General features: G+C 41.1%; 1 protein-coding gene across 2 annotated transcripts in view; it reads right to left on the reverse strand.

The window, feature by feature from the left end:
- Positions 1 to 27,404, reverse strand: part of SNX9 (sorting nexin 9) — a 110,686-nt gene that overhangs the window by 48,323 nt on the left and 34,959 nt on the right. Inside the window, exons 2-5 of one of the 2 annotated variants that reach the window (XM_032253212.1) lie at positions 23,607 to 23,693; positions 18,377 to 18,451; positions 16,463 to 16,588; positions 3,352 to 3,435 (exon numbers count right to left, since the gene is read on the reverse strand). In XM_032253212.1, the coding sequence (XP_032109103.1) occupies positions 3,352 to 3,435; positions 16,463 to 16,588; positions 18,377 to 18,451; positions 23,607 to 23,693 (372 nt within the window). The remainder of the gene's footprint in view (positions 1 to 3,351; positions 3,436 to 16,462; positions 16,589 to 18,376; positions 18,452 to 23,606; positions 23,694 to 27,404) is intronic. The other variant, XM_032253213.1, reaches the window with a different exon arrangement.

The following is a 27,404-nucleotide window of genomic DNA, read 5'->3' on the forward strand; positions in this document are numbered from 1 at the left end:
AATGAACTCCAAGCTTCTTGTGGCTCAATCAAGTGTTTCTTCAGTGAAGGTCCCAACTTTGCCTTGTGATCCATTCCCCATGCTCCCTACCTGCTACTAAGCTTCACTCTGAAGCTTCAAACTTCACACATTTCCCCAAACTTTTCTATATCTCTGCTGTTCCTCACACTATACTGTACTCGTATCTGCACAACTCATCTTCCTACATTTAGCAAAGTCCTCTCCCATCAAAAGGCTCTGGCCTCCCCACGGCCTACCAGCTGACATCCACTCACCTCCTTTTACTTTCTTCATTATTTGCAAATCTGATGGTCAGTCCCCCCAGTGAGTCAGGGGCACAGCTCTGTCTTACCTAGAGAACGTTTCCCCCAAAAGATTCTCCAAATGCCTTGCATAAAGTGGCAAGCACTCAAATATTTTCAGTGTGATGTTCTTGATCATTTCTATGAAATACATTTTACTCTTTGTCACACCTCTAACCTTCATAACAATTACCAAAATGAGGAAATGAGATTTGCCTTATGTATACTAACTTGAGTCTTTTCTAACACACTCACTTGTTGTGGTCAATCACAGAGTAAGTGATTTTCAGCATGTGACTTCAGAAAAAGATTTCTGGCCAGGCATGGTGGCTCACGCCTGTAATCCCAACATTTTGGGAGGTTGAGGCAGGCGAATCACTTGAGGTGAGGGTTCGAGACCAGCCTGGCCAACATGGTGAAGCCCCATCTCTACTAAAAATACAAAAATTAGCTGGGTGTGGTGGTGTGCGCCTGTAATCTCAGCTACTCAGGAGGCTGAAGCAGGAGAATCACTTGAATCCAGGAGGCAGAGGTTGCAGTGAGACGAAATCATACCACTGCACTCCAGCCTGGGCAACAGAGTGAGACTTCATCTCAAAAAAAAAAAAAAAAAAAAAAAGAGAGAAATAATTTTTAGCATGTGACACTGAGTACTCTTAAAATAACAGTGTCTGAGTTCTGAGAGTGGAATCAGCTCACTACAGAACACTTGGAGGATACAGACAGGCACAGGAGATGGAGGGATGGGCAAACATGAGAGAAAGCAAGAGCAGAAACATGGGAATGGTTAAAATCTAAAAGGTGGGTATATGATTATTTGCTACAAAATTCATTTAACTTTTCTATGCTTGAAATTTTAGCAAAACATTGGGAAATGCAACAAACAATATCGACATATACAATCACTCTCATCTGAGCTCCATTAGAAGGACACAGGGAAGGGCTGTGTTCATCAGGCTAACCTGCGGCCACCTGCTGCCTGTGAACGTGGTGCCCTGGGTAAACGCTTCATAAACTCAGTATCTGTTGAATGAATACACTCCCAAAGCATGTTCGCTTGGGTCTCTGGGACACATTTAAATCTATATAATCACCATGGGTAGATGATTATGTCCGACCCTCTTTCTAACCCCTGCCCCAACTAAATCAAATGCTCCTTTAGGGCCAGAGGCAATATACTAACAAATTTGCTGGCTGAACGTTCCAAATTTAAAAGCTATCCTCTCCTCATAATGCAAAGAAATACATTTATTCGGGCTTTATATCAGGAGACTTATTTAAACACGTCCACTCAAAGGATTTACAGCATTAGCTAAATTGCTTCAGAAACTAGACTGGCTTGACCTTGACTGCAGAGCCACTGGACCACAGAACAGGCTGAGAATGGCCACGAGGGGTGGGAGGGATGGACACGCAGGCCTGTGGTGGTGCTGTGTGGTGACTGTAGGAAAGCTGTACATGGTACAAATACATAACATGGGATGAAAAGGGGCAAGTTGAATCCTGGTACACTAGGTGGAGTTTAAATCCCTTCAGGAAGCTGTTGAAATTGAGTCTAGTAATCATTATACCACACGGGTGTAGTGGTTAAGAACTCAGGCTTAACGCCTGCTATCTGGGTTTGAATCCTGGCTTTATCACTTGTCGCTAGCTGTGTGGCCTTGGGCAATCTACTTAACTCTCTTAGTCACCACACTTACACAATGGGTATATTAACATTATCTTCTGTAAGGACTAAATAACATAATGCATAAGAAGCATCTAATGCAATACCTGGCACACAGTATGCATTCGGTAGAGGTTATCTTAATATGTGAAGGCCGATCTAAAATATAAAGAAAAGAATAAAGACTAGCATTTCTTTAAGTAAATTCCCATCTGATTTACCAATAATCTACCTAGCATATAGGTAACGCATATATGCTAATACACACAGCATATAAATAATATATCTATTAGTTTATGCTATGCAGGAAAAAAATCAGTGATATTTACAAATGGCTGCACAGCCAGGTCATATTAATAAAGAGACTTATAATTGAAGAGATGATTAACAGGCTTAAGATAGTTTCTATTCCAGCCAACATTCTGTTCCTTTCAGATACATAAAAGAGGAAGAAGACAGGAATGTTTTTACCTTAAAGGTCAACAACACCAACTCCTAATTCTTGAGACTTTTGCACAAATACTTTCTGCTACTAAATGCTGAGATCTTGGCTTTTTTCAAAACCTAAGCTATACTGTAACAAACCTGACTACAATAATCTGGCTAAAGTATCCTTTGGTGTCTGACTTTTTTTTTTTTTTTGAGACAGGATGGAGTGCACTAGTGCAATCTCAGCTCACTGGAACCTCCGCCTCCTGGGTTCGAGAAATTCTCCTCCCTCAGCCTCCCAAGTAGCTGGGATTTCAGGTGTGCAACACCATGCCCTGCTAATTTTTATATTTTTAGTAGAGATGGGTTTTGCCATGTTGGCCAGGCTGATCTAGAACTCCTGATCTGCCCCACCTTTGCCTCCCAAACTGCCGGGATTACAGGTGTGAGCCACCGCACCCAGCGTCTCTGACGTTTTTGTCTCCATCCCCAGAATTCCTTTTGTCTCTGAACTGCAGACATTTGGTCCTGCAATAATCCCATTAGCCCCTGCACTCAGGTTTCCAATGCTGAGATGCCTCTTCTGTTTCTTTCCTTACACCTTCCCTTCCTCTCTAATTTCTACAGGACAATGTCTTCATCCTCTTTTTTTCCCTCTCTCTGTGGTACCACTCTCCTCCTGACTCGCAGTCATCCACAGAATTAAAGACCTTTCATTAGATCTCACTGTCTGGGGGATAAATTCATCAAGTGAGTCTTGCTAAGAGGCCTCCACTGTGTAAATCCCCATGATCTCTCCAGTTCCCACATACCCCACATCCCACGTCACCATGCCCCAAGAGCAGCTCCTGTAAGATACTTTACCTGACACAATCACTTCACTTGGGGAAAAAACGATGACTTTTAGGATTTATTAAATGTTTATTTCTTCTTGTGTTCAAGTTTGAAATTTACCTTATTTATGAAAGAAGGAGAAGGAGAAGAAGGTGGTGACTGGCTGATACTTTCGACACAACCAATCTGAGCCAAAATATCCACCTTAAAATAAAAAAGGTGCCCAGTGAACAAGAGTGAAAGAGCAGGGCAAAGCTTTTACCTAAAACCAGCACTTTCATGGCAGGACCAAATTCTCCAGAAAACCAGCATGCCACTCACTCACAAACACTACATGCAAAAAGCCCCAATGATGTAGCCATGGGTTATCGTCAATGCATGATGTTTTCTAAAGTCTGCTGCTTAGTATCACAGTACAGTATTACTGAAGCCCTAAAAAGAATTATAAGCAGCACAGAAAGAATGGAACAAGTATCATGCAAGTCATACAGCCAGAAAAACAAACTCCAGAGGAAAAAATACAAATAGCTAAGTTTGAAAACATGTTAATATTCTGAACCTTTTGCTTTCAGAGGCATTAGACATGTATGTGAGAGAGTCCAGCCAAAATGAGCAAAGTCACCTAGTCAACTTGAAGCTAACCACAGAGCCACACGTGAGTCCTACCAATCACAGCTGTGAACAACAGAACAGCCCAGCTGGTCTTTGAACTCAGGAACAAAAGCCAGTGCCTCCTTGTGTGTGCTCTTAGATGTCTAACTGGCTTACAATACAGCACTTGTGAGAAAAGATAACTGACACACTTCCATGAAGCCAATCCGTGGCTAAACTGCAGCAGCTGTGGTAAGAGGACCACTGTGGAGCCCAACTTCCAGGCTTCAAATCCCATTCCACAACTGTCCAGTAGGGAAGCCAGTACCAACAACATTTATATCGTGGGTGACGGTGTCCTTTTCAGGGGCAACTCTCTTGTGGAGTAAGTGGTGGTATTATTCTTACCTGATAGATGAAAATAAACTTGGAGCTGAAAATCAATTAATACACAAAGCAGACAGCAAAGATGGAGTAACGGGGACCCAGTTTATGCTCCATTTAAAACTAAAAATATGACGAAATACAGGCAACCACACTCAAATCACTGGACACCAGGCAGTGAAGAACAGTGATGCTGAGATACGGGAAACAGACAGAGTAAGCCTACAAGTGCTGTCCACTGCCTGGAGAGACTCTCCAGGCCACAGAGCTGGCATGAGCCCACACAAAGCTTGGTGGTCTCTGTGGTGGGAGGAGAAAGAGTCTGGGGAAGACAGAGATGCACAGAGAGAACTCTGGAGACTGGAGAGGGCAGCACAGACCTGCACTGATGAGCCCATCACATGAGGGGACTATCCAAGGTCAGAAAAAGAAACATAGGAAAGAATTAAGAGTACAATCCCTCACACAGGGCTATTCCCACCAGCCTAAATGGAAAACTTCATGATTCACGGGACATTGAGTACAATACTAAGAAGGATTTGTTTCAGGACAGGGGCAAAAATATCCCTAAGCTAAATGTTGCTCTGGGCTCAAAAATAAAACCTGAAAGCATTTGATGGTTTCAAAGTAACTTAGGTGCATCCTAGAACAAGGCTCAAAAATGTTGATCAGATGCAAAAATATCCAGCCTATAGCAATGTGAAAATTGCAATGTCTGGCATCCAATAAAAACTTATCAGGCATGAAAAGAAGCAAGGAAAATATGACCCATAATGAAGACAAAAATTAAGCTGACCCAGTAATGACAGAGATGAAAGAATTAGCGCTATGTAAGAGCAAGAGAGGTTTCAAATATTAATGAGGTAGAAGAATCAGTGTGAATGTTTGAATGGGCTTCTGAAAGGTGATGACTTTAAGCACAAAGAAAAAAACCAAAACACACTATTAAATCAATGTAAATCCATGGGTCCATGCTACTATCAGAAAAAAGGAAGGAATGCCCATTGGCACTATTTGTAGTAGCTATAAAACAGCCTCTTTGAAACCTGGCAATTAAGGAGAGATGGAATCAGCCATCTATCCTGAATTCCAAATTGGAATTCGACATAATTAACTAGCTCCAGCTCATACAGGAAAGTGCTACCTTCTAGATGAAACTAGCTCAGGGAGTGTGGACGGAATAACATTACTGATTCTGGCAAGGATTACCAACCAGTGGTAAACCATTACCATTTATATACAATTTATATCTGTATGTTTGTGTGTATACCCATGTTCACACAGAGAAAATAAGACAGACACCTAGCGTAAAGAGTAGTGACTGTGTTAGTGTGGAAATGTGATACTGTTCTGTTTGCTAGTCTGAATTTTCTACAGTGCATATGTACTGCTTCTGTAACAATAAAAGGTTACTTTATCAATTGTTTTTAAAGATAGTAAGAATGCTAATTAGCAACTGCTGACCTCAAAAATAGTTGTTTCTGGTTGTTATATTTTTCTATTTTGTTGTATTCTGCTCCTCATATGACATCCTTGGTGTACCTGGACCAGTAAGAAGCAAATCCCTACTTCTGACGACAAAAAAAATGCTGGCTTGTTTGGATAACATGGTTAGATCTGACTCAGTTCACTGGTTTCCTAGTAAGCAGCTAAGACATGGCCTAAGAGGAACGGCTCTCACTGCACAGACCATGAGGACAGCAACTGTGGAGTGGCAGAGATGGGTGACAGCACCACAACTTCTCTGTGTCCACTGTAACTACATCAGGCCTCACAGGTGGGCTAGGTTTGAGAATTAATGAAAATGGTAACTTACATTTAACTAAAGTTGCTTTCTGTTTGGCTTTCTACCAAATGTGCACAAAGGGTATACGAAACCTCAAAACATACCGTTAGTGGTCACAGTTCTTATGGCCCACTTGATTCCTTCCAGCAGATACAAAAAGTCCACTACAGGTCAACAAAGATCATTCCATCTGATAAGTCCAACAGTTAAGAGGAGTTTCCAGTCACTACCTTCTATCTTATTATCTTGCGGGGGTGGGGGGAGGCTGTCGCATTCAGGGGTCCACCTATCACCACATAAGAAACTCCTCACTGTGCCTGTCACATCCTTCCACATCAGCTATGATGATGTCATCTGGTCTATCATGCCACGGCCCATCATATGACTAAACCACGTGCAACTGTGTTAGGAGATAGAAATAGAAAGGAAATAATATCTGATTCTTAAACAGGAGAACATCTAAATCAGAATTTCTGGCAAAAATGTAGCTCTTCCTCAAAAGGGCACGAAGAGGTTATAATGTTCTCTTATATAAAAAAAATCTAACCACGTTAGCTCAAAATAAGGAAGAATTTGTAAAGTTTCCTGTTTTGTTCTTTATAGATCATTAGTTCAAAGGACATGATCTAATTCTACAGATGAATCTGTACTGACGTTAGAAAACCACTGATGGAAACATAAAACTTGTACATTCTTTTAAAAATGAAGGTGGATCACAACAACAGACTCAATCTATTTATAGCCAGTCATATCAATATTACTACTGACTGGGAAGGAATTACCAAAATAGGTGAAATTATTTAACAAATACTTTGTTAATTCACATTCTGAACCTACAGATGTCAATTTCAGGTGTTTATTTTTTAACTAAGGAGAATTAAAACAATAAAAATATCCTTAAAGCAAATGAATAATATTTTTATTAGCTTAGAGAGTCTACTTATTCTGATAGTTCAAAGTCTTAAAATAGGTAGCTTTGAGCACAGAACAGGATGGCACGACGATTAGCAAATAAGCTGCTTCCAGACAGACTTGTCTAAGAGAAGGCCGTGTGAAATAAGCTTTTATAGACACTGTTCTGATGACAGGATGCATGTATAACAATGCTGGCTGGTCCTTTATCAGTGCAGTTTTAAGGTTAAAAAAAAAAAAAAAAGCAAGAAAAGACTTTGCTTTCGTAATTTGTTTCCAGTTAGACAAAACAAGCAATAACACCCTACACAGTAAACTTTACTGGCATGTATTTTTGAAAGGTTCAGATGTCAGGGATCTGTGATAAAGCACAGAAAGTTAGTATTGGCAGCCTCATGCAGTTTTGAAGGCAAATATCCCTAAATCCTCTAACACTGGTATACGATCTTCTTTAAAAAGCCCTATTACCAACTAAAAAGAATTTATATCAAGGGTGGGAATGAGAGTGAAGACGAAGAGAATCTTTTTGATAAAGCTGTGTAAAGAGAAAGTCTCAATACGCAATTAATTATAAGATGTCTAAGGCATTGTAAGTCTTATGTGAGTTAATGAAATTAGAACACATCTAATACTGAATCTTTGCGAAGGTTTTCTTTTACCAACTTATTTTTAAATGGGACTACAAAAAAACGCCTAACAATAGACTTTTGAGAATTAAGAAAGCAAAAAGTAGTTCCAACATAAAATTACCATTGCCTTCCTCATCCTGTAAGCAATAAAAATTCCTTTGTAACAACTATAATTACATGGAAAATCTCCGAATAGAAAAATGTTATATCCCTAAATACCCACTTAACTTCAAGCATGTGTTTAATATCCAAACTGTTTTTAAAAAATTAACAATGCCAGAGAATTTTCTGTAAGAAAATCTCCCTATTTTTAATTGGGTAGCCCATCAGATGGTAGAATTATAGGACAGTGATAGACAGCTCCTGGTCCAATGGTGAGCGTTGAGAACACAAACTTCTCCAGGTAGGGATTCAGGATATCTTTAAGTCTCTTAATACTTTACACTGTCAAGTATCTTTTGATGTATTTATAACTGAAAAAAAATTATTCAAACAAGTACAAAGTATTACGGTACAAAGTACCTTATAGGTTACTGTGAATAGAAAAAAAGACAAATTCTTTGCTTACCAAGCTTAACAATTTACAAATAAGCAATATAATTTGTGATAAGAGTCATGAATTGTGTTCAGGGAATCCAGAGAAATAAAAGAGGAAACAAAAGGTTTTATAAAAGATAGGTATTTGACCTGAACCTGAAGATGTGGGCTTGCTAAGGATGGAAGGAATCACTCTATTATTCTTAGAAGATCAAGCCAAAGGTACAAATACAAGGTGGGACAGCATGGCATATATCTAAGAGAACCATCAGCTTGGCTACAGACAAACACATAGCATAAAGATAAGGTTATGGGTGGCCACACTGAGGCATCACAGAGCTTGGAAAAGTAGCTCAACCTCAGATGAATTTCTTCTACAATTTCCCTACCATGAATTGTTTGGCATCTGCCTGCATAATTGATACAGTGACCTCCTCCTGGGACCGCCTTGCTGACATGTAGAAAGTTATTATCCCAGAAGGCAACAGACGAGCCTCTGAAGTTTCTTAAACAAGGATATGACATAAAAGCATACGTCAGCAATGCTGAGGGTTTAGTTCCAGTCCATCACAATAAAATGAGTCACATGGATTTTTTTTTTAATTCCCCAGTGTACATAACAGTTACATTTACACTATACTGTATAAATGTGCAATCGCATTATGTGTAAAAAATAGATATACCTTAATTAAAAAAATGCTTTATTGCTAAAAAATTGCCAACAATCATCTGAGTCTTCCACTAGTCAAGCTGTGCCCTTCGTGCTGGGGGATGGTCTTGTTTCGATGTTCGCGGCTGCTGACTGATCAGGATGGTGGCTGCTGAAGGTTGGGGTGGCTGTGCCAACTTTAAAGTAAGACAATGAAGTTTCCACATCAATTGACTCTTCCTTTCATGAAAGATTTCTCTGTAGCATGTGATGCTGTTTGACAGCATTCTGCCCACAGTGGAACTTCTTTCAAAACTGGAATCAATTCTCTCAATTCCTATTGCTATTTTATCCACTAAATCTATGGAATACTCTAAATCCTTTGTTGTCATTTCAACAATGTTCACAGCATCCTCACTAGGAACAGATTCCATCTCAGGAAACCACTGTTTGCTCATGCATAAGAAGCAACTCCTCATCTGTTCAAGTTTTATCATGAAGTTGAAGCAACTCAGTCACATTTTCAGGCTCCACTTCTCAAGCTAGTTCTCTATTTCTACCACATCTGCAGTTACTTCCTCCACCAACATCTTCTATGAGGGTTGGAATCTACTTCTTCCAAACTCCTGTCAATGTTGATATTTTGACCTTTTTCCATGAATCATGAATGTCCTTCATGACATCCAGAATGGTGAATCCTTTTCAGAAGGTTTTCAATGTACTTTGCCCAGATCCATCAGAGGAATCACTATTTATGGCAGCCATAGACTTGCCAAATGTATTTCTTGTAAGACTTAGAAGTCGAAATTATCCTCCATCCATGGGCTGTAGAATAAGTGCTGTGTTAGCAGGCAGGAAAACAATATCAATTTTCATGTACATCTCCATTGACCAGGGGCACTGTAAGTGAGCAGTGATATTTTGAAAGAAATCTTTTTTTCTCAGTAGTTGTTCTCAACAGTGGGCTTCAAATATTCAGTAAATAATATTGTAAACAGATGTGCTGTCATCCAGGCTTTGCTATTCCCTTTACAGAACACAGGCAGGGTAGATTTGGTATAATTCTAAGGGCCCTAGGATTTTCAGAATGGTAAATGACCATTGGCTTCAACATAAAGTTACCAGCTGCATTAGCCCCTAATAAGAGAGTCAGCCTGTTCCTCAAAGCTTTGAAGTCAGGCATAGTCTGGCTGTGCAAGTCCTAGATGACATCTTCTTCCAACAACAGAAGGCTGTTTCATCTGCTCTGAAATCTGCTGTTTAGTGAAGCATCATCATCATCATCAATAACCTTTGCTAGATCTTCCGGATAATGTGTTGCAGCTTCTACATCAGCACTTGCTTCATCTTGTACTTTTATATTACGAAGACCAACTTCTTTCCGTAAGCCTCATGAACCAACCTCTGCTAGCTTCAAACTTTTCTTCTGCAGCTTCCTCACCTCTCTTGGCCTTCACAGAATTTAAGAGAGTTAGGGCCTTGCTCTGGATTAGGCTTTGGCTTAAGGGAATGCTGTGGCTGGCCTGCTCTTCTATCCAGACCACTCAAACTTTCTCCTTAACAACAATAAGGCTGTTTTACTTTCTTATCATTCAAGTGTTCACTGGACTACTACTTTTAATTTCCTTCAAGAACTTTTCCTTTGCATTTACAACTTAGCTAAGTGTTTGGCTCAAGATGGCCTGGCTTTTGGCCTGTTTCAACTTTTGACAAGCCTTCCTCACACTAAGCTTCATCATTTCTAGCTCTTGATTTAAATAGTGAGAAATGTGACTCTTCCTTTCACTTGAATACCTAGAGGCCACTGCAGGACTATAAATTGGTTAATTGACATACTGTTGTGTCTCAGAGAACAGGGAGGTCCAAGGGGAGGGAGAAAGATGGAATGGCTGGTGGGGGGAATAGTTGGAACACATAAAACATGTCAATTAAGCTTGCCATTGTGGTGCCTCCAAACAATTACAATAACAACATCAAAGATCACTCATCGCATATCACCATAACAGACATAATAATAATGAAAAACATGAAACTGCAAGAATTAACAAAATGTGACACAGAGATACCAAGTGAGTACATGCTGTCGAAAAAATGGTGCCCACAGACTTGCTCAATGCAGTGGTGCCAAAAACTTTCAATCTGTGAAAAATGCAGTACCTGTCAAGCACAATAAAAGAAAGGGCAATAAAATGAAGCGCACTTGTCCTTACTGTCTTGTTTTAGAAGCAGTGGTATATGGGATAGTTACAATTAACAATTATTAAACCACTACTAAGTACCATATAATCTTCTAAATACTTTAGAAATCTTTTTTCATTTACTCTTTCCAATAATCCTACGAGGTTTTACAGTTGAGGCACAGAGATGCTGAGCAGCTTACCCTGACTCAAAGAGGATGTGTGAGATCTGGGATTCAAGCTTAGACAGTCTGGCTCCTGAGCTTGCTGCCCTGACACCAGGCTAGGCTGCCTCTTAAGGAGGAGAGAAAAGACAGGAAATCTGTTAGAACAATGGATCTCAATCAGTTCCTTCTCTTTCCACATCTCAAGGATGCAGAGCACGCCTCTCAGTAACTGTGGCTCACGATGGCACTCGGTTAGGGCTTTAAAGCAGAATAACAAGAGGGTACAGAAAGTAACATTTCAGAGAAACAAACAGGAAAGTCAGGAAGAGAAACTAGTTTTGTAGGGAAATAAGTGATTCTGTTCAAGATGAATTTGAGATACAGAGGAGACATGCTGATAGAACTGTTCAACAAAAAGCTAGAAATTGGGCAAATCAAAGAGAAAATTCAAGATTAGAGAGACTTTATAAGGGAATCTACACAATTAGAGAAGGTAGAATAGTGAGAGAGGTTAGAACACAAAAGGGTATGTGGATTGAGGACACCCTTTTAAAAGGGGGAAGAAGTGGGAAAAGAAGGAAAATATGTATGAAATGTCTTCCATGTATCCAGCACTACTATACACTGGTGGCCTAAACCTCTGACAATTCAGGAGGCAGGTCTTAGGCCAAAGCCACGATTCTTACACAGTGGAGCCAGACCGGCAAGCTGGTGTAACAGCAAAGCTTACATGCTTCCCACTGCACCACTCACCTGGGGCCTGGCGGAGTGTGCCACTGTGAAACAGAAAAACAGAGAGGCCAGGGACAGCATGTGACAGAGGCCAGAAGGACTCTCACAAAAGCAGCTTTATTCCAAGTACACACATCTTTCTAGTGTTTGAAGACAGAAAACAAACCTCTTAAATAGAAAACCTTCAGATAAAACATTTAGGTTTACAGAACTTCTAAGTAACATTTAAACCTCATTGTTCTCATTCTTTAGAAAAGTACAAACAAAACTTTCTATTAATTTCTCAAAAGTAGGTACTCTAAAGAAGCACTGATCTAAGAGTTTAAGATCTATACTGAGACCTTTTCAGAATCACAGCAATGATGAAATCTAAACAATAACTGGATGAAAAACAAGACTAGCACACACAAGAGTACAGATCTTTAACAACTGACATTCATTCCCATTGGCTGGTCAATTCATGCCAGTGGTACAGCCACTAATGTGAAATACTCTTGAAACTGTGAAATAACAGATAAATAACTAACAATGAAACTAATATTAACCCCTAAAAACTGTGCTTTCTTTTTAAAGGTAGTAAAATGGTTGTCCTCATCTGAGTAACACAAACTGTATTTGAATAAGAAAATGATGAGTTTGATTCAGTTCTTGGGCATCCTTCAATAAATTTTCTACACACTCTGTATCCATGGTGTGTGTGTATGTGTGTGCATTTAAACACAAAAAAGATAGCATTACTTATACTGATGTGTCTTTAAAAAAAATCATATATCTCCATCTGTGCATCTGAGTCTACCTTCATTCTCCGTAAAAGCAGCTCAGCTTTCCACTGCGTGGCTGCCTAGAGTTCCTCTGATCAGTCCTCTGCTGACAGAGACATACATTCCAGTTTTCTGCTGTTACAGACAATGCCGTAGGAAACTTTCTTGCCCAGAAACCTGTGTTCTGCGAACAGATCTACAGAAGGAATGCAGAACTGCTGGGCGTTAGAGGGTATACATCGTAAATACTCATAAGTATTACCGAACTGGCCCCAAGAAGCTTCACTGATTTATCCTTTCCCTAGCTTTGTGTGACACTGCCTATCTGACCACAGCTTTATCACACTAGGTACTGAAATGTTTTCATTCTCCGCTGGTTTGACAGAAGAATCTCAAAATGAGCATTTTCCCAAGTTTATTGACTATTAGTACTTTCCCCCCTCAACGAACAGCCTGTTTATACCCTTTATCTAATTCTTCTGAACTGTTCATCTTTTTCTTCCAGATTAGCAAGAGAATATGTATATGAATGGAATTAGCCTGTATCTGTCACAGGTCAGAAGTATTTTTCCTAGTTTAACATTACTTGTTTACTTAAATGTATCAATTATCTCCTTAATGGCTACTAGACTTGGTGTCATCAGCCTTAGAAAGGGCTTCCATATTCCAAGGTCATTAAAAAATGCTATTATTTTCTCCAAGTATTTTAATAAATAGCTTTACAATTTTCCAAATCGAAGTGTTTCAGCCCATTTAAAGAATCACTCAGCCTATTCCTTTCACACTGACAATTCTAGTCTAAACTGCAGCCAAGAGACTGGACTATGTTTTAGCTGACAAAGCGTTTTCTCACCGTTAGAGGAGGAAAGCAATCACAGCCAGCCACGGTCCCGGATGCATCAACACTGCCTGACACTAGCAACTCCACTCACCTGGACTACTCAGTAAGAATCTAGGACTAACGGGTTCCCCAAGCAATCTGAAATTAGGAGTTTTAAGAAAAACCAAAAGAAAGTGCTGTCTTACATAGCATGTTATACATTTATGAACTAGTTACTGTGAAAAGCAGCACAGACTAAGGATACAAAGTCAAGGAAAGAGTAGCAGGCTCGAAATAAATTATTCAAAGAGATCTTTAAAAAGATGAGTTAAAGAAACATACAACACTCGGAAAGTTGGATAACCAACTAAATATGGGGCTTCCATTTGCTTATGTGGGAGGAGAGTCAAATTCAAACTAACTGATGCTAGGATGGGTCAAGAGATGCTGGCTCGGAAGCTGGCTCAGATGCTGGCTTGGCAGAGTGCCAAGCTGAAGAGATGAAGCCTGAGAGGGGATGCGCCCATGGGCTCGATGGGCAGGAGAGAGGCCCAGCTTCTTAAAACAAAACAGACCCTGGGAGAAAACATGCCAGGGCGAGCAGTCAGAACCTCCCAAGCAGCACACCCCAGAACATGCATTTTCCTATTCACAGTCAGAAAATGAAAGGCATGGGCAAACCTGATAGGAAAAGTTTTAAAAAGCTACCAATTAATAATGGTCATCTGGTTTCTTACTCGTGACATCTTTCAGGGTATTTATAAAATGTACCAAAATTTTGGCCTATTTAAATTGTTCTCATATCCCAGATAATAGAGAGCAGAGATAGCTGTTAAAATATTTTGTAAAAGAAAAAAAAATTTTTTTTTACTTGATTTAAATTAAATTCCAATGCTCAAGTTATCAATAGCTATGCTTTCTGGATTTGTTAATTCTAGTTTCAGTTCATTTTTCTTTGCTTACAAAGAATCTAATTAGATTCAATGTTAGACTAGATTCCCACTTTTTTTTTGGTTTTATTACCTTCTAAATAAGCTAGATGAAACAAAACTTAGACTTATACCAGTTTATATTACACTACATGTAAATACCAAGGAATATATTTCATAACAGAATGTGACTGAAACCTGAGTTTTAATTTCTGTTCATTAGCTAAACTGCTTCCACCTATCTTGCACTCATAATTATAGTCAGTCCCTGGAATTAAAATAAGATGAACATTTCTATTTTTTGTTCTCTTCATTACAATTCTTTTATTAAAATGTTGTCTTTTATTAATGCAAACCCATGTCATGGGTGTTTTGTATTCAGTGAACCTCAACTGGCTTGGCTTTGCTCCTAGGTGATGCTTGGCTATATCTGGAGACATTTTTGGTTGTCACAGCCGAGGCGGCATGCATGTGACTGGCTAGAAGGTAGAACAGAAGCAGGTAGAAGTCAGGAAGGCTGCTCAACATCCTGCAGTGCCCAGGATGGGCCCTACTAGGAAAGGGTGTGTTGCCTCAAATGGCAACGGGGCTCAGGTGAGAACCCTTGGGAAAACTTTGAGTGATGCATACCTACTATTTGCATTTCACAGTGAGTAACCCTTGCTGTACTACTCCTCAAGTAGTACAAGCTAATAAAATATAGAAAAGTGATCTTCAGTTACAGTGATCACTTTGCCCGCAAATTTTAAATATCTGAGTGTAATCTGTAATTCAGAATGTCTACAAAAAGCTATTTTGAAATGTATAAAACCTGCAGTTAGCATATGGTGATATACTTCGATAAACTCACTTGAAAGGTCAATTAACAGATATTCTTTGTTTCTTCTTTTGAGACAGAGTCTTGCTCTGTCGCCCAGACTGGAGTACAGTGGCACAATCTCAGCTCACTGCAGTGGCCGCCTCCCGGGTTCAACTGATTCTCCTGCCTCAGCCTCCCAAGCAGCTTGGATTACAGGTGCTCACCACCACATCTAGCTAATTTTTGTATTTTTAGTAGAGATGGGGTTTCATCATGTTGGTCAAGATGGTCTCAAACTTCTAACCTGAGGTGATTCACCTGCCTCGGCCTTCCAAAGTACTGGGATTACAGGTGTGAGCCACCACATCTGGCCAATAAACAGATATTCTATAAGCAAATAATTGCAAGTGATATGATTATTAGGCCTGATAGAATTTAAAATCTTTTATGTAGTTTAAAAAAAATCAAGAAATAACATCTCCTAAAGCCTATTCATTTCTAAAGATGTACGCAGTAACAGTATTTTAATTCTTTTTTTTTTAACTTTTTTTTTTAATGTGTGGAGAACCAGGTTTCACTGTGCTGCCCAGGCTGGTCTTGAACTCCTGCACTCAAGAAATCCACCCACCTTGGCCTCACAAAGTGCTGGGATTACAGGCGTGAGCCAGAATGCCCAGCAGCAGCAATATTTTGATACCTATCTTCTCAATTTTCTTCTTGTCCCTTACTCTGGGTCATCATTTGGGAATAAATGAACTAGACAACTTCACCTAAACTGGTGAAACTTTAATTAAAATTCATGTAAAATTTCCCTGTATTTTTCTCAAGTTATCCCACTCTTTTCAGTTTCCTAGAAGCAATACAATAAGAAACCAAGTGCTGAGTGCCTGGATCTGCTGGACTTTCACACACATTGCTGCTACTTGCAGGATGAGGGCCTCTAGCTCTGAGAGTGTAAGCAATGTGCCAGGGCTAGAGAATCCACTTCCTGATCCAGGCTGAGGCTCTGACACTGATCGCCTCGACAACAAGACCCTCCTCCCTCTTCTTCTTTTTTCTGTGTCTTTACCTAAGAGGGTATTTGCAGTTTTTCCGGCCTGTGTTCGTATCATGACAGACTTCTAAAAGTAACCGCAATTAACACCCTGCCTTTTCTCTTATAATTTGCAAACAGTCATTATCAGGCTTAACGGTGAGTTCTTTGTTAGTACTCAACAGAAATGCCACGCAACAACCTAAAAGCAACTTTGTTTATGCTTTTGGGGGATGGCAATAGCTGTAATGAATCACGAGCTTTCACAAATATGCTCTTTTTTCAATAAAGCCAGCCACATCCAAAAGGAGGAAGTGAGCCATACCTGGTGATTGCTGCTGGCAGCCGATGAACTGGCCTGAGTTGTGCTGGCTGAGAGAGAATCAAGGAAGGCTTGGTCAGCCACTGAATTTCCACAAGAAAATTGATCTTTTCCATCACTGGGTAAAATCTGAATAGTAGAAAGAACCACAATTATTTTCATGGATTAGGGTTACTTCAGGGAGTCTTTGAGGGCAAGCAAGAATTGTCAAAAATATTCTTCAAACTACAGATTTCTCTCTAAGACACTGCTTTAGCTGCATATCTGTATTTTGATAGGTTGTATTTTCATTTTCATTTAGTTCAAACAACTTTTTATTTTCTCAAGATTTCTTCTTTGATCCATGCATTATTTACAAGTGGGTTGTTCAATCTCTAAGCATTTAGAGATTTTCCATCTATCTTTCTGTTTTGATTTCTAGTGTGATTCCATTGTGGTTTCAGAGCAGACACTGTATGATTTCTTTCAAACATGTTCAAGTATGTGTTATGGCTCAGAATGTGGTCTGTCTTGGAGAATGTTCCGTGTAAGCGTGAGAAAAATGTGTATCCTGCTGTGGTTTGATGAAGCAATCTATGGACATCCATAAGTGGGCATCAATTTATCGATGGTATGGGGTTTAGCTACGTCCTTACTGATTTTCTGCCTGCATGATCTGTCTATTTCTGTTAGGGGGGGTTTCATATTCTTAAAAGATACGCAAACCCAAGAATATCTGGAATAGCTATTCCTTTCTATAAGTAGAATCCTAGAAAATCCTATTACTGCCAATGTCAACTTAAATCCTCAGATTTTTCTCAATCTTGTCAATCTGTAGGCTCCTGGATGCAAAGTGCATATAAATAAAACAAGACATGAACATAAGACCTATGGATTGAGGCCAGGAGCCTGTGAACAGGGTCCGCAGCTGTATGGAAAAGGCTGTGGTGTGTGCATGGACACATGTTTTTGAGGGAAAGCCTAGAGATGGCATCAGATTCTCTGAGGGGTCACGACTCCCCAATGCTGTCTATCAAAAACAGAGAGACAGCCTTCGATCTCACTCTGCAGCCAGGTTCCAGGTGAACATCCTCTGAGGGGAATTCTTTTCTCCTGGAGGTGAACCAAAGGCACCTTTATTCTTGATCTAGCTCCAGTTGTACTCACAGGGCATCAGGAAACCTTCACTTCTGTCACCCAAAATGAAAGACAAGTTCACCAAGAACCTGCACATCCTCAGTTTGGAGGGACTGAAAGACAACCAGCAGGGGGCACCAGGCAGTTGGCTCAGCTGGGGGTGTCCCAGGCTGCTGTGTTGCTCTCCTGGGTACCCATCCTAACAGCTCTAGCCTGGAGATCCCCATAGCAGCTCACCCAAGACACCCTTCTGTCTAGGGGAATGGGAGAAGGAACTCAGATATGCACTTAAAAAATCTACTTCAACAAATAATATTATAGACAGCAGCAATATTAGCAAAGGAAAAATACATTATCTGTATTATATAAATATCTACATTTGTAATTCATATACTTTATATATTTTATAAAATGTATATATTTTTATTATATACATATATTAAATATGTATTTAAAATTTATATATTAACAGATACACTGATATATAATTTAATACAGCTTATTAAATTTATATAATTTATAATACAGATAATATTAGCAAAGAAAAATATTAACTTTTATTCAGACTAATTAAAAGGTCCTATCCCTGGAAGAAACTTAATGTAAATATTTGTAGTCTACAGGTAATATTTTTCTTAGTTCTCTTTCAATGTACTTTCTATATTTTATATAGTTAACATTTATTATGTTTACAATGGGAGTTTTGTTTTACAGAAAGTTGCTGACCTCCTAAGTTGATAATTCATAAAAAGATGCCTGACAAAGATGAGCTCTAATTAATCAATGACAGGAAGCTCTTACTTCAACATAGTCAGTAGGAACCAGCCCTCGTTCTCCTTTCATGTTTCTTCCTTCCAGCCATCCTCCACCAACATCCTAATAAGTCACAAAAAAAAAAAGAAGAAAGAAAAAGATTCTAGTTGAGATTTCCTGGAGAAATTTTGTGTGAAGGAATTGTTATACATAAACAAAGTAATTAACATTAAGCTTTTCATTCCTAGAGAATACTGTTCAAAATCTTAAATTCTTAAGTCTTCTCTTTACTTCAGAAAATGATGTAACCTAAAAGCAAGAAAAATCAAACTTCAAATAAGTGATCAAAGACTGAAAACAGCTGATGATTAGATGACCCTTGTCCTGTCTATGTACTGGTCTGTGGCAGATGATGAACACGGCGTGCAGCTCCGAATGTGACGTGGTGGGATGCGCATCCCAGGTCTGGAATCTGCCCTCTGCCACCTTGCTGGCCAACAGAATCAGGTGGAAATCCTCCAAGGAATCCAGAACCTTGCCTCAAGGGCTTCAGCACACTTTACTGGGCTCTTTGGGCACCCAGGCTGCTATATGAATGAATGTGGGTTGCAAGAAGACAGAGACCTAGTCTCCCTGTTACCCCATCCAAAGCCAGCCAACCTGGAGAATGGCCAGACTCTTGAGTGAGGCTATCTTAGACCAGTCAGTCCCCTGCAGGGTCCAGTGACTCTAGACATATGCAGTGCAGCTCAAGAGAACCATCCAGCTGACTTGTAGATTCCTGAGCAATAACAAATGGTTACTGGGTTAAACCACTAAGTTTTAGGACTGTTATGAAGAAAAAGTGAATTGATCCATGGTTCCTTAGTTCTTCTGGATAAATAATATTAATAAACTAAGTAATAAAGTAGAAATGTATATACCAGGATTCTCATTTCAACCTATGATCAAAAGAAAAATTGTAACTTTTATTCACAATAAAAGTTGTTATCCTTGGAAGAAACTGTACCTAAATAGTAAGCTATTTATGTTAATATTAATATTATTAATTATTAACAATGTTAAGTGGCAAGGCCCACTTTCTAATCTTAACATAGTAAGTTTTTAAATTTTAAAATAATGCCTTAGTTAATAATTATCTGAATCTGAATAATCACATTCTCTTAAAAAATTGCTATAAGCCACAACTTTGTCACTTTTTGACCACAATAGCAACTTGAGGACAATACTATTTTACCAAGAAAAATTAAATACTTCAATAAAAAAAATTAGATAAGGCCAGGTGTGGTAGCTCACACCTGTAATCCCAGCTACTGGGGAGGCTGAGGCATGAGAATTGCTTAAACCCAGGAGGCAGAGGTTGCAGTGAGCCAAGATCATGCCACCGCACTCCAGCCTGTGCAACAGGATGAGACCCTGTCTGGAAAAAAGAAAAAAAAAAAGGTGAGTAAGATTGAAGAATCTTTAATCTCTGCTATGATTAAAGGTGAAATCTATTTAACTTATACACACCTAGCATATTATACAAAAGTACTACACAATCTTTTTTTACCCAGTGACATTTTTTTCTTTTTTTTGAGACAGCGTCTCATTTTGTCTCCCAAACTGATGTGCAGTGGCGCAATCTTGGCTTACTGCAGCCTCGAACTCCTGAGCTCAAGTGACCCTCCCACCTCAGCCTCCCGGGTAGCTGGGATTACAAGTGCCCACTACCATACCTGGCTAAATTTTTGTATTTTTTGTAGACATGAGGTTTTGCCATGTTACCCAAGCTGGTCTTGAACTGCTGAGCTCAAAGTGATCCACCTGCCTCAACCTTCAAAAGTGCAGGGATTACAGGCATGAGCCACTGCACCCAGATGATTCTTTTTTTAATCTAAGACACACAAAGTACGTTTGCTAAAAACTCTCTCTATTCAGCAACTACCATCACTTCTGCCATTCCTCATTCTCCTTCCTTGATCTTTGCACTGCCACAATCCTCTCTCTCTCCTTCTACAGGGGCATGTGAGAGCAGGTCAGAGTGTCTGAGAGGTATGTGTGCTCATAAAGGTGAGTGCTGCATCTGTGTGAGAGCATGAATGTGCATGTGTGTGAGAGCAGGAGAGAGTGTTTTAGAGGTGTGTGTGCTTGCACGAGTGAGTGCTGCATCTGTGTGAGAGAATAAGAGTGTGGGTGTTCGTGAGAGCAGGTGAGAGTGAGAGGTGTGTGCGTGCTCCCATGGGTGAGTGCTGCATCTGTGTGAGAGCACGTGACTGTGCATGTGTGAGAGAAGGTGAGAGTGAGGGGTGTGTGTGCACTTGCATGTGTGTTGCATCTGTGCAAGAGCATGAGTGTGGGTATGTGCACATGCGTGAGTGCCGCATCTATGTGACAGCATGAGTATGGGTGCGAGAGCAGCTGAGAGTGTCTGAGGGGTGTGTGTGCTCGCACGTGTGAGTGCTGCATCTGAGTGTGAGTGTGAGAGGTGAGAGACGGTGCATGTGTGTGTGCACATGTGCATAGGTGAGAGCATGAGTAGGGGTCTGAGAGCAGGTGAGAGTGAGGGGTGTGTGTGCTCGCACGTGTGAATGCATGAGTGTAGGTGTGTGAGAGAGCAGGTGAGAGAGGGTGTGTGTACATGCTCGCATGTGTGAGTGCTGCCTATGTGTGAGAGCGAGTACGTGTGACAGCTGGTGAGAGGCCGTGTGTGTGTGTAAAAGTGCACAAGTGAGAGTATGTAAAGTATGTGAGCATGAGGTGTGTGTATGAAGCTGCAATGGTGGGTGTGCAGATGTGTGCGTACGCATGCATAAAGGTGTGTGGGGGGGTATGCACAAGAATATGTGAGAGTGCATGTGAGAGTATGTACATGAGTGGTGTGCGTGTGCCCGTGCACATGCACAGGGAAAGGCTGCGGAGGTGTGATGGGACCCATGGTTGGGTGTCTCGCCAACCAACAGCTGACACAATGCTGCCAAAGAGTGACCTGGCCACACTGGCCACTTAGACAGACCCTGGGCTTGGGGGAGAGGCAGTGAGGAAGGTGCACGGTACAGGCAAGAGATGAGAGCTGAGCTCAGGGCGCTGGCAGGAAGGACAGGGTGGAGAGGAGAGGCAGGACGAGAGTACAACTTTAGGGAGAGAAACCAGCGACTTTAAGTGACTTAGCCTTGGGAGCCTTGGTCAGCTGAACAGAAGGGTGCCACAACAGAAATACAGAGAAGTAAGGAGAGGGCATGGGTGATGAGCTGAGTCTTGACATGGTCAGTTTGAAATGCTTGTGAAAAAACTAAGGGAAGGTGTTTGGGACACAGTTTCATGGCACCCTCTGAGGCTGGAGCCACATTGGGAAGCCACAGATACAGGTTTAAGGTCATCAGCACAGAGATGGCGATAGAAAAATCTGAGACCCTTTGGTATAAGGAAATGAGCTGAAGATGAAATGACGTGGAAACCCGAGCACTCGCAAGGCAGAGAGGGGAGGGACACAAGAGGACAGCCCATGAGGCCAGGGAGAGGCATGTGGGATCCAACATGTTCTACAATACAGTCACAACAAGCTCCCTTCTGGAAGCCCTCAGTAAGAAACACCGGCACACAGACTTCTCTGGAAACAAGGGGCAGAGGGCAAGGGCCAGCTTTCCTATTTTTGTATCTCCAGGGTACCTTGCCCGGGACTGCACACACGTTAAGTATGTGAGTGACGGTCAGGAGGGAAAGGACACAGAAGAGACACGCTGCAGTGTGGGGCCCAGGAGTGGAGGCATGGACCAAGGACAGGGATACACGGGGTAGTGTCACAAAATCAGCCAGGTGAAGAAAGTGGGAATGACGGGTTCAAGTTTTACCCATTTTACAAAGACCAATTCCCCCTATCTGCTTTTGTTCCTTCTCTATCTATATGAGCATGCAAGGAAATATTATTGATACAATTTTTCGTGTAACATTATTTTAAATGAAATTCATCTCATAATTTTGCTACATATTTTAAGAACAGTTACAATAAAGTTACATGTAAAAGAGACAATTAAACATAGTAAGACAAATATGACACAGAAATAATGGAAAAAATGTAACACAATCTTGGGCTAAGAAAGCTGGACAAAAATGAGTATTATGCTTGCCTCTAAGCTTCCTGGCAACACAGACCAATTACAGAAATCCAGCAGTCTATAAGGATTTTATTTCATCAAACAAAATGTGCCCAACCTCCAGAAGAACCTGAAATAAGAGATCATATAGATGCTTATCACGGAGCGCATAAGAAACCCAGTTATATGAGCAGACACACACACACATATCTGAAGATGTACGTGTGTATGTATGTGTACATATGTGTACATGAGTATACTTTGAAGATACATGTGTATATGTATATATACACAAGTTCAAACAGGGTTTTGTAAAGATGCAGAAATGCTTGTTATACATATACGTAGTTGCTTGTTTGAATAAAAGCTGAGGCAGCCAGGCACGGTGGCTCAATGCCTGTAGTCTCAGTACTTTGGGAGGCCAAGGCAGGTGGATCACCTGAGGTCGGGAGTTCGAGACCAGCCTGACCAACATGGATAAACCCTGTCTCCACTAAAAATACAAAATTAGCCAGGCATGGTGGTGCATGCCTGTAATCCCAGCTACTCGAGAGGCTGAGGCAGGAGAATCGCTTGAACCTGGGAGGCGGAGGTGGCAGTGAGCTAAGATTGAGATTGTGCCATTGCATGCTACCCTGGGCAACAAGAGTGAAACTCCATCTCAAAAAAAAAAAAAAAAAAGCTGAGGCAATAACTTGTAATTCAGCAAAGAGAACTCCACTGGGAGCTAAGCAAACTCCACTGGAGCTGGTCTGAGTATATCGCTTTCTGGCAATCTAATCTGATTTAGGAAAAGAGCTTAGAAAAATAATGACAGGATCAATCAGCTAAGACATTTAGGAAAATCACCACCATCTTTTATTTATTCTAGAGACACAGTATTATCGTGCTAGGGGCAAACACACTGAACTACATTCCAGGACAACTACGGGGTACCTAAAAGGTTGTAAGTAGTAAAAAAAAAAATTGTAAGATAAACATATAGAAAAAGATACAAAATCAGCAAACATAATAAATTCAATTACATACATGGCTGTCTTTAGGGGACATTTTTCTATATTTATATAATAGCTTCTTACCTCACCATCAATATTTCATCAGCAACAGAAAAAAAATCATGTGGGTTTGAATGATTAACTTATAAAAAAAATCTTAAAATATAAGTCCACATGGGACAATCAGATTTAAACGTACAGTTCTCTTACCGGATTTGTGATTGTGATGATCTCTCCTTCATTAACCGTCAATTCATTATTTCCAGGTTCAGCAGCAAAATCATACATAACCCGCGCCTACCAGGAATGGAGAGGAAAAGAGGATGTTACAAACAGGTGTGCAGTTCACTTTCTAAGCATGCTGCTTTGAACATGATAGTGGCTGTGGCTGTTTCGGAAGAAAGAAAGACGTTACCAAAATGACTCATCTGCTCTACTGCTCCTGTGAGGAAGAATCACATCAAGAGTGTAGCCCTGTTATGTCCCAGAGGCAGGGGAGGTTTCTGGCAGCTGACCACACGGCATTTAGAGATCAGCCCTGAAAAAGTAACTCAAAATATTTTTGAGTTACAACTATATTGGTTGAGTGCAGCAGCTCATACCTGCAATGCCAGCTACTTGGGAGACTAAATAGCGGGCGGATTGCTTGAGGCTAGGGGTTTGAGACTAGCCTGGGCAACAAAGTAAGATTCCATCTCTACCAAAAAATTAAAGAAAAATTAGCTGGGCATGGTAGCCAGCACCTGTAGCACCAGCTACTCAAGAGGCTAAAAATAGGAGGATTGCTTGAGCCCAAAAGTTCAAAGTTACAATAAGCCAGGATTGGGCCACTGCCCAACCTTGTGAATCTTGGATGCATGTGTATGTGTATGTGTCTCTCTCTTTAGTTGACAGTCAGTGTTCCCCGAATGAATGGTGTGTGTATTTCCACTTCTTACCTCCTAAGAGCAACAGGTCTGTTGTTGTTAATGGAATAGGAGGGGTTTTTTTCCTCCCTGTTTTTTGTTTTTTAGGGAGAGCAAGGCCAGGAGCGGTGGCTCACACCCCAGCACTTTGGGAGGCCAAGGTGGGCACACTGCATCCTTGACCTCCCATGCTCAAGCAATCCTCCCACCTCAGCCTCCCCAGTAGCTGGGACTACAGGCGCATGCCACCGTGACCAGCTAATTTTTGTATTTTTTGTACAGACAGGGATGCCCAGGCTGGTCTCAAACTCCTGGGCTCAAGTGACTTTCCTGCCTTGACCTCTTAACATATTGGGGTTACAGGTGTGAGCCACTGTGCCCAGCCCTACATGAAACCTTAATTTCATAAAAGATAGACTAGGAAGAAGCTATTCTGGCTGGAGTGAGGAGGGACTACTCTTGTAAGCTTTTCTTCAAGAGGATCCTTGAGACAGGATCTGGAAACGGATTCCCTGGAACGCTGCTGTGCACGTATCCCAGTGTTTTTAATCACTGTGTTAAAAACAAAGTATGTGCTTAAAATGTTTTACATATACCTTTATAATATATAATCCATATTTTTAAATCCCTTTCACATTCTAAGTGATTGTCTTTCACAGACTATCTTCCTGAAGTCCATCCTATAACTGGGATTACATGTGCTAGGAAACATGAGGTTTAAAAGTAATGTCCTAAAAGGCAAATTCAGGTTTACTGACAGGGCTAGTCTAATAGGACTAATGCAAGCGCACTGATTTAACAATATTTACTGAACATCTACCATATGGCAAGACCTTGCAAGGCCCTTTGGTTGGCCATTGTCCTTTCTATGTATTTGCTTAATGATGCCTGAAATTATTTTAATGAGGATAAAGGTTCACATTTAGTGATAACAGGCTAAGAAAAAAAAAGCCAAAATACTATTTTGAAATACCTAAAAAATAGTAAGATGGATTGGTGGATGAGTATGTGACAAAGCAGGTACTGAATCTAGATGGTGGGTCTATGGTATTCAATTCCAATCTTTCTCCACATCTGAAATTTTTCCTAGTAAACTGTTGGGAACAAATAAAGGGTGGGTGAGCCTGTGAGTCAAGACAGCCTGGTAGCTCCTCATCTCTGCCCTCGGAGGCTGGGACCAGAGTGGAGAGCATGGCAGGGTGCCCGGGGCAGCAGGGCGGCTCCCTCAGGGCGTCACCAAGGACAAAGCAGCCACGCTGAGGTGTTTTCCTCATGCAGCTGCAAAAGTGGACAGAATTCTGTTTGTCATGTTATGGGGTGGTTTCACTCTTGTTACCCAGGCTGGAGTGCAGTGGTGCAATTTTGGCTCACTGCAACCTCTGCCTCCCAGGTTCAAGCAATTCTCTTGCCTCAGCCTCCCGAGCTTCTGTGATTACAAGTGCCTGCCACCATACCTGGCTAATTTTTGTATTTTTAGTAGAGATGAAGTTTCACTATGTTGGTCAGGTTGGTCTTGAACTCCTAACCTCAGGTGGTCTGCCCACCTCAGCCTCCCAAAGTGTTGGGATCACAGGCATGAGCCACCATGCCTGGTCGGGGTGTTTTTTTGTTGTTCTTGTTGGTTTATTTTAATTTTTTTTTTAGATGGAGTCTCTCTCTCTTCCCCAGGTTGGAGTGCAGTGATACAGTCTTGGCTCACTGCAACCTCCGATTCCCTGATTCAAGCAATTCTGCCTCTGCCTCCTGAGTAGCTGGGATTACAGGCATGTGTCACCATGCCCAGCTGATTTTTGTATTTTTAGTAGAGATGGGATTTTACCATGTTGGCCAGGATGGTCTTGATCTCCTGACCTTGTGATCAACCTGCCTCGGCCTCCCAAAGTGCTGGGATTACAGGCCTGAGCCATTGTGCCATGCCAGTGTTTTTTAAAAACATGTTGCATCAACCTCAATCCTTCCTGCCACGAGGACAGACAGGAGAGAAAGGCAGGCAAGGAATGGGATGGAAGGAAGCGAGCCCCAAAGAGGAGTCTGGGAACCGCGTAGCCATGCTGGGGGCATGAGGAATCTGCTGTTGTGTTATCAGTCCTCAAGAATCCTGCTGAAATTTTTATAACTCCAGTCAAATCCAATTAGTCTCCAAATATAGAGTACCTAAGCCTCAGCTGGGCACAGTGGCTCATGCCTGCAATCCCAGGACTCTGGGAGGCCAAGGCAGGAGGATCACCTGAGGTCAGGAGTTCGAGGCCAGCCTGGCCAACATGGTGAAACCCCGACTCTACTAAAAATACAAAAATTAGCCAGGACCTTAGAATCTGGTGAAACCGAATGTGAAACAAGTCAGAAAGAAAGAAATGGAAGTGGCCTTGCACATTTAAATATTACTGAGCACTTACTGCTATGGTTTGAGGGTTTGGACCCTCCAAAACTCGTGTTGAAACTGAATCCCCAAGGCAGTGGTGTTGGGAGGTGCAGCAAATGGGAGTGTTTAGGCCACACAGCCGTGCAGGCTTTGTCCTCATGAGGAGATCAACACTGCTACAAAAAGGGCTCAGGGGAGTGGGTTTACTCTCGCCTACACTTCTGCTGTGTGAAGACACAACACCCTTTCCCCTGGAAGAGGCGGCACTCAAGATGCCATCTTGGAAGCAGAGCTGGGCCCTACCCTCGTCAGCACCTAGATCTTGAAGTGCCTGCCTCCAGAATTATGAGGAATAAATTCTGTCCTTTGTAAGTTAACCAGTCCTAGTTCTTCTGTTATAAGCACAAAACGGACAAGCACACTCACAGAAAAACGTTTATAAACCGTGTAAGTTTATTTAAAAGACTGAATTAAGACTTAAATGGATGCTTCTTCGAAATCTGAACTGAGAATAATTTTGGAGGACAAAAGGATTTAATAAGCATAGCTCCAAATGAGCATAATATGTCAACAGAAAAGAATACTGACCATTCAGCCCAGAGACGCTGAAGCTTCAATGAAACCGAAAGCCTTGGGGCGCCATCTCCCAGCACCCCTCTTTTCTCTTTCCTATTCTTGCATTTTGCCTCCACCTGTTTTCTCACTTTCCCCTTCTCACCCCTCCACTTTTTCCTCTTGTCT

This window comes from Sapajus apella, unplaced genomic scaffold (genome assembly GCF_009761245.1).
Source record: "Sapajus apella isolate SASKATOON/1434 unplaced genomic scaffold, GSC_monkey_1.0 scaffold82, whole genome shotgun sequence".
Lineage (NCBI taxonomy): Eukaryota > Metazoa > Chordata > Mammalia > Primates > Cebidae > Sapajus > Sapajus apella.